The sequence below is a fragment of the Astatotilapia calliptera genome, chromosome 14, assembly GCF_900246225.1.
Source record: "Astatotilapia calliptera chromosome 14, fAstCal1.2, whole genome shotgun sequence".
NCBI classification, from domain to species: domain Eukaryota; kingdom Metazoa; phylum Chordata; class Actinopteri; order Cichliformes; family Cichlidae; genus Astatotilapia; species Astatotilapia calliptera.
Genome location: NC_039315.1, coordinates 7748802 through 7763956, shown reverse-complemented (window position 1 = coordinate 7763956; position 15155 = coordinate 7748802). Strand labels below are relative to the sequence as shown.

At 41.5% G+C, this 15155-nt stretch overlaps 1 protein-coding gene across 1 annotated transcript in view; it reads left to right on the top strand.

Moving 5' to 3' along the window:
• The first annotated feature begins 1070 nt into the window (after positions 1-1070).
• The window catches only part of LOC113035882 (LHFPL tetraspan subfamily member 6 protein), a 47668-nt gene continuing 33583 nt past the window's right edge, over positions 1071-15155 (top strand). Inside the window, exons 1-2 of the mRNA XM_026191720.1 lie at positions 1071-1412; positions 2288-2799. Coding sequence (XP_026047505.1) covers positions 2415-2799 — 385 coding nt within the window. The 5' untranslated portion in view covers positions 1071-1412; positions 2288-2414. The remainder of the gene's footprint in view (positions 1413-2287; positions 2800-15155) is intronic.

The window sequence follows — 15155 nt, the reverse complement described above, 5'->3', positions numbered from 1 at the left end:
TCATTATTTCCAGTTTCTTGTGTCGTCAGTCATATCTGTGTCACATTAACGTTAACACATATGAAGGATGACACAATAATGTAAAGAATTATAGCCTGTTAACGACAGGCTGAATAACTTCCTCCATCTAGCTGCCTTCACACAATTCACAGGGAGCAAAGCTGCATTTAAATGCTTCTGGCAATATTGCACTCTTTAAAATTCAAGCATGAACTCGAATCAGAAATGAATAAATGAAAAAAGCAAACACAAGACATTGTTACTAATCTGAAAATGTTGAATAACCCACTTTTGCTCAACTGCACTAGGCACTTCCTTGGTTTTATGCAATTAAGATAGTGGGTAAAAACTCCAAGGAGTTTAAACCAAAGGAAAATAATAAAAGATTTGCTTGAAATATCTAACACAAACTTTCAAAGAAAGACAAACTTCCAGGTAGAGTTTTTAGAAAGGTGCAGCCAACTCTCAGGTTTGTCTTAAATGAAAGATGCATCACAAATATCCGAATTCAGCTAGATTAAAAAAAAAACAATAATAGTGAGACTGACACTATAGGCAGTAGTGCAAATTGCATTACGAAAAAATATGTACACCATAATTCTATGAAAAAGAGTGTAATACACACACACACACACACACACACACACACACACACACACACACACACACACATATATATATATATATATATATATATATATATATACACACACACACACACACAAACAGTTATACATGTGCAATGCTCCTTAAACTCTCCCTTAAGGATGTCCAGTGCAAATACTGACATACAATGTCAGTCAATATTGAATTAATTTACCTGAATTTGAGGTTACCTAACCAAATGCAAAGCTAGATGTGGTAAACATTTTAACATGAAAGTCACTGACAGCTTTTCGTTATCTTGAGCATCCCGAAGGATTTAGTACGAGAACGTGCATCATTTTCAAAGGGTCAGTGAATGCACCAGGAGCCTGTAGGAGCGATAGTAGCGGCGAGTCCAGCCCCTGGGTGGGGATTTGTGTGATTGATGGTCGCCTCCTGAGAGTGTTTTATGGACCCGCCCCCATCCAGCCCTCCCTCGCTCGCTCGCTCGCTCTCTCTCTCTCTCCGAGGAGGAGGAATGTGGAAACGGGAGTTAAGTCAGACTGCACCGCACATTTGTGCGCCCGCACAGGAGTAAATAATTGATCATCCTTTCAGTTACATATATTGACGAGCACGAAGTGATTCATGAGCCAATTCTGCAGTCACTTTTTGGATTTACATTCCAGGACCGAACGCATTTCTTCTGCATTTTTCCCTCGTCTGAAGAAAAGTTTGCTTTAAGATCCAACACAGCTGGAGTCTGCAGATGGAAACAAGCTCTCAGTGCACACCGAGCGCACCTAATTTCGGAGGTCTCCCAACATGTAAGCTTTCCTCTGCTTTCCCCCTGTGTTTGCCCTGTTTTCATTCTTTTCATTCCGATAGTGTAGGCACTGCGATAATGTGTTCCTTAAGGTCACCCCTAGCAAAAAATCACTATGTTCTAGAAGTGACGGCTCATGAAGACACTTGAACTATGTTTCCTGTACTAAGCATCCAAATTCTACTGATTTTGTGAGTATGGGTCATAGTCAGTTACGATATAATACTGTTTGTAGCTTAAGTTTAAAGTTTATTATAGGGATTAGCTCTATTTTAAATATCAAACTAAATTTGAGTTATTCTGAGTTATCCCAGTTGTTCCAATTATAGGATGTACTAATTAGCATTCATATTTACTTTCTTATTATATATATATATATCTTCAATGAATTCCTATATGTAATAAACAAAGAAGCCCAAGAGTAATAAGTGAGATGGAGAATAAGCCAGCCTTTAGTTCATCAAACTTGGATTAATTATTGACTAAATGAATATGATCGGTAACTGTTTTTCCTCTTAGATCTTAAATCTATTTAAATCACAATTCAGAAATGTGTCATTTTAGTCTACTTTAGTCTATTCTACTAAGTTCCCAGTTTAGCTGAGGACTTTTAAAAACACTTCTTACTAATTAACAATCATGCAAAAGACCTGATTAGAGAATAACTGCCTGATGATGTCATAATTGAAGGTCTTTATTCCCCTGATTTTTCTCCTGTCTGTGATTCTTTTCCTCTGCTTGTGTTAGTGATCCATTTATAAAGATCGGGGAACACATTTCTTGTTTTCAGGGTCACATGTCAAAGTCAGCAACTTGTTCACACAGATGATTTGTCTGGTCAGTGCTCAGTTTGGATGTTTCTCTTCCTCTTGACAGGAACCCGGAGTCACTGAGGAGGTGAAGGCTGCTAGTGTTAAATGCTCACTGCAAGACTTCCCACAACATAGCAACTGCTCATATAACTGCTGTTAGTTCAGTGTGAACCATTTGCAGACTGTTTACCATGGCGTCTAGTCTGACATGTACGGGTGTTATCTGGGCCCTGCTGTCCCTGCTGTGCGCTGCTGCTTCCTGTGTTGGCTTCTTCATGCCCTATTGGCTGCTGGGAATACAGATGGACAAGCCAGTGTCCTTTGGCACTTTCCGTCGCTGCTCCTACCCAGTGAGGGATGAAGAGAGCCAGACCACGGTGATGCTGGAGCAGTGTGGGAGGTACGCCTCCTTCCACGGCATCCCGAGTCTTGAATGGAGGATCTGTACTGTGGTGACAGGCGTGGGATGTGGCCTCCTCCTGCTGGTGGCGCTCACAGCTCTCATGGGCTGCTGCATCTCTGACCTCATCTCACGTACAATCGGTCGCGTGGCTGGCGGTATTCAGTTTGTTGGTGGTGAGTATTTATATGCGTGTGTGTGTTCGTCTGTGTGCGTTTGTGCATGCTCGTACCTGCAGCCAACTCTGAGCCCAACTCTACAATGTGCTCACTGGGCTGTGACTGCTGGCATGCAACGCAGAAGCTCTGACTGCAGTTATGAAAAGTGAACAGATCACTCATTTGTTACGGTTTGCTTTCTATTGAAAGATGGTTTAAAGAGCCTCTGTAAACTCCTGAGATGTAGATGTTTATAGAGATTATGAAGGATGTAATGCCTTTAATTAACTTCTCGTCAGATTTGGCTCAAACCCATTTGCAGGCGCATCAGCGAGGAAACAAGGCAGTATAGAAATCTCAATACTTTTCTTGGCCAGCAAACCTGCATTCAGTCCAGTTAAGCTGTTACTTCCTCCGATACTCGTTGCATAGGAAACGAAAAACCATCCCCGATATCTTGGTCTTAATACTTACTTACATTTAATATAGTAAAAGTTACCCACTATCTACTCATTGCGGTTTGGAATTGAACTGATTTTTTGTAAAAATGTGTCAAAAAGTGGCAAAAACTGAAATATTAACATCATCACATGAATTCTGAGTGCCTTTTGGCCATGTACAGCTTTGGTCCAATTAGAGGAGGTGTGTGAATATGCTGAATCAATTATATAATGAAAATGTGGATTTTAATATACTTTCCTTTATTTTACTATGATCAGTTGTTTTTCCCGTGCTTGTTTCTGTGAAGTCAACATTTGGTATCAATTTTATGTCTTCTTTTTGTAGTTTGACGTTTGAAATTATACCCACACTTTCTCTTCTGTGCCCCTAAAGTTTAAATGAAACCTCCGGCACTGTTTTTTGTAAAGACAGAGTCCCGTCCTCACTGCAACGTTGGCCCTGAAAACGTCCTGTTGTTGGCTGTTTGTTTGATTCCGCTAAGTGGACACTGTTTCGCACAGCACCAGTTTTGTTTGTTTGTGCTGTTGGTTTTGCACATGTGTACTCCCGGGACGTGAGGTCTGAGGGAAGTCTTCCACTGAAACTGCGAGTTTCTCTGCCCTAGTTTAAGAAGCTGCGGCGTTCCAGTCCTCTCATTAGCTCAAAAACGTTTGCTCACATACTGTGGCTCACCACTCTGCTGTTTACAATCCCCACCACTTCACTTTGGCTTCAAAAAGTGATGTGACATAGAAGCAGGTTGCGGGCAGATTTGACAGAGCTGCCAGGTTTTTTCCTGAGGGATAAATCTACAGAGGGCCACCACAACATGCCATGTCCCAGTTCTAAAAAGCTTAGCTACTTAAGAACATCGGTATTAATGATGTATAATATGGAAGATGATTAAGGTGAAGGCTTGCTGCTTTATTCAGAAATGTGTACCTTTATACAAGGAAAGCTCCTTTTAAGTTCACAGCAGCCCCATACGTGGAGCCTTACAGCAAGCTGCTATTTCTGGTTATAGGATTAAAAATTCCCCGTCTGTCTTTCTTGCGATTTCTCTCTTTCATAGACTCACAAATCCAGACATGCATGAATTTAGACAGTGGGAGAGTGAAGCAAGGCAGCACGCAATACAACGAAGATCAGATCTTTTTTAACTCGAATACTGGTGAGCCAAAGGGCAGAGATGTCTCAGAAGGGCTAATTGGAAGTGACACAACTGGGGAAACTCAGTGGGCTGCACCATGTATTGTCTTTTATCGCTAACAAAGTGTTGAAATATCCAGGCAGGGAGGGGAAGTTGAGAGGGAGAGAGAGAGGACGGAAAATACCTGATGACTGAAACACCGAGCATTCACTTCTCATTAACTGAGAACCTGGCTGAGAAATAAAGATCTGCAGCAGAACAGCTGCAGAAGGTGCCGAAAAGTGTAATCAAATATCAGTGATTAGCCAGAGCAAGGACAGTTTGTGAAGCAGCGAAAGTGAAGTGAGCCTAATGGTCCGCTCTCTGATACCGGTGCCATTCTGATTAATGAAGAGCATCTTGCCAGAGAGGCCAGGACCTCTGAGAAGGCACGAGTAGCCCATCCACTTTACATCTTCCTGTAATTCATCTCATTCTGATGAAACGGATTAGAGTTGAAAGAAATCAGTTCTTTATCTCATTAGTTGGAGAGAAAGACTTTTGACAATGGCTGTTATTGTTTCTAGTGTTGTTGTTTACCTCTTATAACAGCGTTTTATTCCCAGCTCACTACAGGCAAGGTTGTTCCAGAGCTTGTTAATTGCTAATGGCTGAGGCCCAGATTTCCTCTAGGAAACAGAGCTGGAGTCAAAGTATGAGAGCAGGAGACTGCTCTGGTTCATAAATCCTGTACTTGCACCAAACCACTGCGTTCACTGTAGCGTCTTGTCTTATACAGCGTTGGGGACTTAAACCGACTGTGGCCCAGACAACAGATTCAAACATTAAGATTCTTGACTCGGATTTTGTTGTTGGGGATTTTGTTCCCCCCCCCCGCAGAGCCTTGCCTTGTCTTTTTTGCATGCTTCAAGTGGAGCTAGACACAGCAGGAAGAAAGCTATTTTAAAGCTATGATTTAAACATCTTCTGTACCTTTTAAATGTTTTCTGTTTCCCCCATACTAAAATAAACTAACAATAAGTTGTGTTTTTATGTTTTTAATTTAATTTTGTTTGGATATTTTGTATTGTATCAATTCTTAATGACTAACAATCACAAGTCCTATGACTGGATAACTGCTCTGCCCAAGCATCAGTAAATATTGGATATAATTGATAATAGCCTGGAGCTTGTGGCTGCAACATTGACTTTTTTTTTTTTTTAACAAAGTCACTCTGTATTTATATGTTGCCTTGCTTACTCTATGTGCCATTCAAAGGCAATGCAGACTGTGCGCTGAAAAACTTCAAATATGTTTAAAATCTACTGATGTCTGAAAGCACACAATCCCTGCCTCGGGCTGCCTCTCAGCCCAGATTGAAGTTGGAGGTTTCAGTCTCCGCCATGTGCTCTGAATTGGGTACGATATCAGGATTTTGTCCAGATCTCAAAACCTTGTCTGAGACAGACTAAGTCAAGCAGTGTGTGTGACTGGCCTTAAGGGATTAATAACCTTGTGACATACCCAGATGCCAAACTGCACCATAGCTTAAAAGCCTAAAAACCATTTTACAAAATAGGCAGGAAAACAATGCTGAGATGCCAAAGTAGAGGAAAGCAACCTATTTTTAATCACACCTGATGAAAATACTTGGCGTTATACATTTGTTCAGAAATAACAAAGGCTTGATTAGTATTGTTGTTGCTTGTAAAAGAAGAAAATACAAAATGATCTTTCCTATCATTTCTTTGTTGCTCAGTAAAGGGGATTTTGAAGAAGTGTAATTATTTTAAAGGTATTAGTTCCGACATATTGTTAAGACCAAAGCATAGCAGTTTGTTGCAGTTCAAGTTAATAACTGGAACTGCATTTATATGACAGAAAACTATGCCATATCTTCATTTTAAGGCACTCAATCAAATAAAAAAGTTGTTGATAAAAAAACAAAAAGTGCTAAAGTGACAGTGGTAAAGCATTGTTCCAAAACATAACCTGCGATCTCTCGATATATTGCCTCGACCTGCAGAAAATGTCAGCTGGATTGAAGTCATTATAACTGCTGATAAAAATGTCAGCAGATATAGCAACTCAAGGCCAGTGGGTATAAGCTATATTTTATTGAGAGTGTGGGGAGCTGCTCTGTCCTAAAATTGAAGGTGAAACAACAAGACAAACAATATAATGCATGACAGGTTCTGCTTGTCCTTTTTCAGGGACTTTCTCAGGGCAGTGTGTTTGGTGGAAATAGGGGACTTCATTTGTACTGCTACAGTTTCAGAGGGGGTGCAGACCTTTGAGGTGTACAGTCTCCTGGGATATAAAACAAGAAATAGCTCAGCGCAGCGTTTTCACTACTATAAGGGAAAGTTGTGGTCAGCAGGGAATCTATAAAGTCTCATTTTTTTATCTGTCATTGTTCCATGAAGAACTCTTCACAGTTTGAGGGAGAAAATCCAATGCTATCACTGTGGGATGGGCTAAAAGCATTTATTATTGATTAGAGACATTTAATGTCTATTACATTAAATGTTAGCCCGGGCTTCTGACAGCTCTTTGATGAAATTAGATCAGAAAAATGTGGCTTTTCAAATGCATCACTGTTCCCTCGCTGCCCTGTGAGGTCTTCCAGACTGAGATGATAAACTTGCAATTTTATGTGACATGTTTTAGCCTTTGAGTGTTTGCAAAGCTTTATTTTTATTCTTTATGGGTTTTTTTTTATTTCTTCAAAGCAGAACTGAAGAAAAGACTAAAGCTTCAAATAGACTGAAAGTACAAACAGAATATAGCAAAAGTTGGTGAAACCTTATTAGTCCGGTTTGTTTTAGCAGAAGGACGTGCTTATGAGGGAAACCATGCGACACGTTGACTCTTGCCTCTGCAGTTTGCACAGACGTGTTGACCGTCCTGGTTGAATACTTCCCACACCAGCCTCCACTGAAGCTGCAGTTGATCTGTGATATCAAATAATTGGCCATGTTGCTTTTCAGGATAGCTTCTCCATTTCGTTTTCTGGTTGATTGGCTCTGTTTGAACCTCTGTGCCAGCGACTCTTTTTGGCCGCACTGCTGTGGAATGTCGGTCAGTGAAGAATATGAAGCAGCACATCAAATGCACTCAACTCGATCTGTCTCACTCACTTTCTTGAGTAGCTCTGTCATTTCCACAGAAGTGACCCACCTGTCACATATAACATGTTAATACGGTATCCCGCTCGTGTGTTGGCGAGGCTGGATGACATTTACTACCATCTCTGTCTGCACTGCCTGTGTAGCTCAAAGGGTATATGGAGGGCATGGACATGAGTGATAAATTTAAAGACATGTAAATAAATTACAGATGGGCAGCCTTCATGGCTTTCATAATTTTGCCAAGGGCTATTTGGCACAGCCTTGTGTTGTCCTGTTTTGGAGCCATACCAGCACAGCCAGGAGCTTTGTCCTTGTGGCTGCTTTGTGAGTTCTTGCCAGCTGGATCCCACCCAGTCCCAGAATGCGTGCTTCCACTCCCCTCTCGCCACCAGCACTCATTTTCGAGAGGTTCAACAAAATGAAATCGCATCCATATGAGGGAGGCTTAGCACGAGGGGCTCGCATTTCCCGGGAAATATTCTGTCTGGAACAGTGTCTCTTGACAGTCATGTGTAAATGGTGTCAGATCACAAGACATTTCCAGGGGAGGGGGTTGGGCAATATTTAAATATTTCCTGACATGCACTGTTATCCTTTTTACTTCCAAAGCCTATCTGTATTCCTCCCTCCTCATAGGCCTGCCAGTCTGATTTGATGATGATGGACTGCAGTGTCTCATCTGTCATGTAAGCACTGGAAAAAATTAATGAGAAAGCATATGTTTAAGAGGAGGGAGCCAGGACTTTTCACTGTGGACAAGAGTCTAGTGTAATGATGTTTAGAACTGTGTCTTGCTCTTCACTGCTTATGTTTCAGGCCTCTAATGGTTATAAAGTGGAAGTCTCTACCTCTGGGTTGATTGATCACCTAAAGTAAAGACCACTCTTACACTGTAATACACTCATTTAGCCCGGCAGCTATTTTCACAGTGCACTGTTGCCTCAAAGCTCCACTAATACCAGCGTAAGAGTGTTTGGAGTCAAAGAGCAGTGAAATGTAGCATGTGAACTACAGGCAGTCTATTGTCTGGAGGGTTCAGGTCTGTCTTTTTCATTCACCCTCCACTCTCTGAACTTGTTTTCTGCCATTCAATTTGGGGGTACTTCAGTATTATTTCCAGTGCTCTCAGTCTTTAACTCTCTATATCACGCCTGTTTCACCTTTCCCCTATATCTACTTTGTGTCCACCCATCTGTGTCCATCCCCTCTTTTTCTCCATCCCTTTCTCACGAGTGCCTCCTCCTACTCCTCACAGCGGCACTGTACATTGCTGTTGGCTACAAGCATGAAAAAAATGGATTGGGCCAGTAACCAGTGACCCGAATAGTGGACCTGGTCCAAGCCAGAAAGACAGAAAGAGTGAACAAATGTTAGAAGAGAAAAGAGTGAGGCAAAAACAAAAAAAGAAAAGAGCGGAAAGCTCAGCATCAACAGGGATTTGGTTTTGTCAAACAGGAAGTCTGGGGAACTAAAGCACAGACAGAAGGGTTATTTCAGTCTATTCCTCTGTTAAGTCATTGTTTTCTCTGCTGTAGTTGCAGGCGTGCTTCATATCAGATTGTTTTTTGTCGCGGGGAACATAACTGTGTCTGCATTCGTGTCTGACTTTGAAGCAGCTGTAATAACAGACAACTAGCAGCTTGAGAGTGGAAGGGAATTGGTGATTTGGGGAAATGAATTTCCTAGCAATTAAACTATAAGTTGATTAAATGATTAGCTGAGTTACAGAAAAAAATCAACAACAATTTTGGTAGTCAAGCAATTATCCATTGTTAATTTAGGAATTTAGCAAGTGAAACGTCAGAGATTATCCAGCCACTCACAGCGGTAGTTGTTCCTCACTGTTGCCTACACAAAACATTTCATTTGACCCTTGCCCACATCAACATCAATATTTCCTAACCTTTTTCTGGCATTTTATAGACTGAGTAATTTATTAATCAACACTTAACTTAATCAGAGTGCAGTGTTCATCATAGTAGTTTAGTGTGTTAACAGCCAGAGCTGATGGAAATGCCATTAGTTACAGTATGTGGTTTTCTGGTATTGAACAAATTAGAGCTTTATCTTAATAATGACACTTGATGATGTTACCATCCATTATTCATCCTGGGCCAAAGTGGTGGATTGACCTACTAACACTGCCTTCCTCGAGTTGTGAAACTTTGCGTCTTTATTTCCTGTTTACACAGACTGTGTAATATTTGTTACTTGTTGTCCTAGACCATCAAAAGTTTATTTTCTGGGACCTTCTCCTCTGTTTTCAGAGAAAGGGCAAAGTACACAGAAAAGTAATTGTTAACACATCTCAGATCCTTGCCACTGACAACTAAAACAGTGAATACTGTATGCATGAATGGGTGAATCAGTGCTTAAACAGATGCTTCACAGATGGTAGAGGCTCCACTCCTCTGTATCACTGATGACACATTGTGGAGGGCATGCATGATGTCAGCGTCCAGGTCTTTGCTCACAGTGAGCAATACTGAAGTGGGAGGCACAAAAGTAAACTCTTTTAAACAGAAACACAAATAGCAGACAATGCAAAGAGAAAAACATCAACACATACCTGGATCACCACATGCTATGTCTAATTGGAGATGAAGAGGACGAAAAGCCCACATTTGACCCGTTAGACGCTTCCGAGGGAGACCGAGGCCATGAGTTGGCTGAATAAATGAATAAGTATAGATTGTATGGATTGGCTCTCAGCCCTATGGGATAAAATAGTTTGCTCTGTATTCATACCCTGTTTTACAGTCTCAGAGGCACCATGCCTTTAACACTACAGTTAATTATACCCTGTTCTTCCAAGTGAGAGGAATGTGAGGTCAGTGCTTCTTTTGTGCTGCTGCGTAGGTCAAATAGCAGGCCGGTGAGAAAATAGAATATATGCTCAATGTATTGAGATGATTCTACAACTAAAAAGGCAGCTAGGAATACTGAGAAGTGTATTTTTGCTTAAGAAATATGACTAAATTGTGTGTTTTCCATCAAACTGGATCTGCATTAAATTTCAAATTTGCGTATTCAAAGAGCCAATGCGAAGATTCATTTCAGAGTGAGTAATTCCCTCCTTTGACTTGTAGATGTCTCATTTAATTTGACTTAGGGAACCCAAGCGTTTCCCATTTTTTTTATCACTGAAAGGCCAGAAATAGCATTAAGCGCTGCATGGCAAGCCGGAGCCGTCAGTTTGTGGAAGAGTGTAAGCACTGTCTCTGGGTGAATTAGATCAGGGTCAGTGTACAGCTCTGGGACAGACCCTGTACTTCAGTGGGTCACTCAAACACATGTGAAGACAGGTGAAGATGACATATAAGGCAGCTGAAGATCAGATCAGAGAAGGACAGAGGTCACCTGTGCACCATGTCACCTAATGACATGGTGACTGTAGTTGCATGTGTGAATTGGACTCTTTTTTTTTAAATTTTTTAGCATGAAAGGTTGCTTTTTGTATGCTTTTATTTTCTGGTGGGTGTCTGTAGATAACTCTGCATGTGACTGAGTTTAGTAATGTCCTGTCTGCTGAGTCCTAGGCCTGCCTCTGCTGTCTGCCTTAAGGAATGGTGGGAATTTGGGGTAAATATATTCTGCCCACTAACCGTCCCCAGTATAATTTTAAGTTGAAGGGCTTTTATTAGTTACTTGTGCTGCACAAGAGAAAGTGTTAAAATTGCACTAATTTCACAGTTTTTTTTATACTATCTGTGTTAAAATTCACATTTATCCAGGGATTTTTCCAATACACACTCTGCACAGAGTGTTTGTGTGTTTAGTGTTCGATATAAGTCAAATGTGCTGTGTAGGCTTTTCCTTTTCTTTCTTTCTTTTTTTTTTTTTTTTTTTTTGGAAGCAGGAAAAAATCACCAAAGCACCTTGGTGTAGTAATAAGCAAAATGTCACTCCCATCATTATCATAAAATGACAACCATGTAATTGTGCCGCATGAAATTATGTCTCAGGGAAAAAGTGTGCATGCCTCAGTTTTTAAAAGGCTGACACAAGCTGAAGAATAATCTTCAATTTGTGGCCTGTGGCTGTACTTGTGTTGACTGCTGAGGTTTGAGTGTTTTGGTGGAAGTAGTTTTCCTTTACTTCCCAGACTCTCATTCCAGCTGGTCAGCAGCAGTTGGGTGGGATTTTCCCATTACTTGATCTGGTTTCCACAGCAGCAGGGGGTGCAGAACCAGAGGAAAGACAGAGATAGGAAGAGAAGAGTGGGGAAAGAGGAAAGAGAGGGTCAACATTTGTCTAAATCCCCGGAGTCTTGTAGTGGTTGGGGGTCTGCTAGATAAACAGGTTAAGTTACACCACCACCATCCAGCTTACAGTCCGTTCAGCGCTCAAAGTCTATTTTTACCCTCTTTGGGCAGATTGTTGTCAAGCCTCAACAGCTAAATGGCACCTTGTTGACTGGCCTTCAGGTGAACCTAGAAGAGAGAAAGAAACTGCAACAACAGCAAGGCATAAACAAAGCCCAGCATGAAAAAGCTTGAATTCAGGCAGTTATTCTAACCGCGAGCAGACAAAGGCTGTGAAAGCAGACTGAAATAAGAGACCCCAAGCTGGGACGCCCATTCAGTTTACCATACGACATAGTGGCTGGTTGTATTTTGAGCCACTCGGTTCAAAATAAGCCTCTGAAAGCATAACACAGTGTCTCTGGAATGCACAAAGTAAGCTTCCATCTCTGAGAGAGTTTGAAGAGGCTATAAAGGGGACAGAATACTCCTCTACCCATATTTGTATATGTTTATGAAGATCAGCAGGAGGTGACCATATATAGGATTGTTATGGAAAACAGCTCTGCAGAAGAGCCGTCTGGGGTTTGGCAGCTTTTACACAAAGTGTCACAAAGGAAAGGTTCTTATAAAAGATAAACTCATATTGGAAGCTAAATCAAGGACTTGTTGTGACAAGTTGGGTCAGGTGCAGTGTACAAACAGCCTTGAGGTTGGTGGGGAATACTGATATTAGTCATGATACCTTATCACTTTCCTCACCTGTTATAAGAGTTGAGAACATTAGCAAGACAGTGTGTCCTGCATGTGGGCTCCACCTCCTCTGCTGCTATGTTCATGCCCTGTATTACTGTTACTCAAATCATTTTTTTTTTTTGTTTTCACATTCTTCTTCTTTCACCCGTGTGCATTCTTTTTGTTTGTTCTTTTATGTTGAACAAAAAGCAAAATGTCACAAAATACTTGGATTAAAAAAACTGAAAGCTGAGAGTTCTGCTCCTTTTCAAAGGGAGTTTGGGAACAAAGGTACTCTTTGACTTTGCTGTCTGCTCTAATTCTGGATCTCACCCATTCTGACTCCCCTGTGTTTTGATCCCAGGCCCAACAGCCCATCTACACCAAGGTCCACGGCAATGGCGACCTGGCTCAAGTTACGTCACAACATGAGAGAGTTTTCATGGGTTTGATTTAGAACCACACTGGGACTGAGCCCACATAGTCCAGCTAATGCTTGAACAAGCACACGAGTTGATGTCTCTAGCGGGAGATGGTGTGGATCAGTCGAAATGATTAACTATGTGTTATTCTCAGGCTTTATAGACTAGCCACCATAATGAAAACACCAATCTTCAGTGAATAGCTACAAGATAATGGAAACACTGACCACCATCATTTTTCTGCTTTGTGTGTGACTGTCATTTTAAATAAAGCCTCACAAGATGAAGTAATCATTTCAAATCATTTCTAAGGACATAATTGTATCATCTTTTTTTCTGTAAGTGTCTGGGCTATTCTATCCAACTACTTCACATTATTTTGCAAATGTTATACATATAAATTCCCAAGCCAAGGGGCATAATCATTCAGTCTGCCCTAGGGCCGCCTTCCAGTTAAACGTGCCCAAAACACCTTAACCAAGAGGCATCCGAGAAGCATCCTAATCAGATTGCCGAACAACCATAACTGCCTCCTTTTGATGTGGAGGAGTTGCAGCTCTGAGCCCCTCCTAAATCACTAAGCTCTTCATGCTATCTCTAAGGGAGAGCCCAAAAACTCTGTGAAGGAAACTCACTTGTATCGGTGAACTTGTTTAGTTTGGTCACTGCACAGAGCTCATGGACAAAGATAGGGGTAGGAATGTAGATCGATGGGTAACGCAACAGCTTTGCTTCTACATTCAGATCTTTTCGTATTACAACAGAGGGGTACAGCATTCTGCAACACTGCAGATGCTGCACGAAGCTGTCAGTCAATTACCCGCTCCCTTTTTTTCCCTGACTCGTAAGCAAGACTCAAAGATACTTGAACTCCTCCACTTGAGGCAACAACTCATTCCCTACCTGGAGTGGGCACTCCACCCTTTTGTCCTCACACATGCTAATTTTCATCTCAACTGTTTCACACTCAGCTAGAGTTCATCGATCGAGGATATTCAAGGGTGCGTGGGAGTTTGTGCAACCAGCCAGTTTACAGGAACATGATTTTTTGGATTTTAGGGAAGTTCGGTGCCATATCACAATAATAGTTGCCTCCGTACTGGAATAGTACAGAGAAAACCTCAACAATCAGATGATCCCCTATGAGAAGATAGGAGAAGCCAGTATGGGAGAAGTATGCTCTCTCAGTTGTAATGGGCCATTTGGTCCCTGCACAAAAACAATGAGAGCTTGGTTCTCATAAATGAGATTATATATGTATGACTCATTTTCAGTGGGGTTTGGTTTGCACCAGGATTCGCCTTTGCCGCTGATTCTGTTTATAACTTGGTGCAGCCAAAGGAGGGAGAATGTCAGGCCCTCAGATGGTCTCATCATTTCAGGGCAACTCCAGGCTGTTGTGTAGTAGTGTATACGTAAACCTCATTACAGACTCCACACCCTGTAGTCAGTCTCTACCATTTAGTCACCATTACATGGGCAAATTGGAAGGAAACCAGAAAGCTTTTAACAAAGCGCTAAAAACAAGGGTGTCACCTGTTAAGGTGAAGCAGAATGGAGGATTTGTAATTATGGAGTGATTATATATTTGGAGCCAAGCCCTTGGGAGCTGAACCGTATTGCTCCACTGCCAGAGATATCACTCAAATCTACTTATCTCGTGCACCGCCAGCTAAGACTTGAATATTATAGAACATGTCACTATCGTGACTGTCCTGATAGTGCTACTTAATGCCAGTCCTTTGTTGGCATTCCCCTCAGGGCAGCTCCTCTTCCTGCCTCCTGTCTTTTAGCCAGACCACATAAATGCGAGAAAGCTAAAGATATGGCTTTCTTAGTCGAGCATCTTAAATTGAATTTGGCTCGTTTACAAAGCATGCATTGGATGTGATTATTCCAGGGTAAAACTACAAAGATTAAAGACAATTCTGACTGACTTTCTTTGAGAGCTGCTCGATCAAATATTAAAATGTTCCAAAGCTGTTCTGCTCAACATGTTTTAGTCTGACCATGATGTGCCTCCCCATCTGACACTGGAAGATAACCACAGAGTAAGTGGCTGGCCAGAGTGTGGGTGGGTTTTTTTTCCACAAACAGAGCACTCAGTCATACTCATGATGGAAGCTGAATGGCTCGTCATGTGCAAAAGAGAGATAATAGGAGCTGAGAAGTCAGAGGTGCTCCGGCCTGCTGATAACACTGTGCAGACTGTCAGTCAGAGAGTAGTTGGACAAAGCGTAGGTTGTACCGTTTTGATTGCCAGCTTGATAT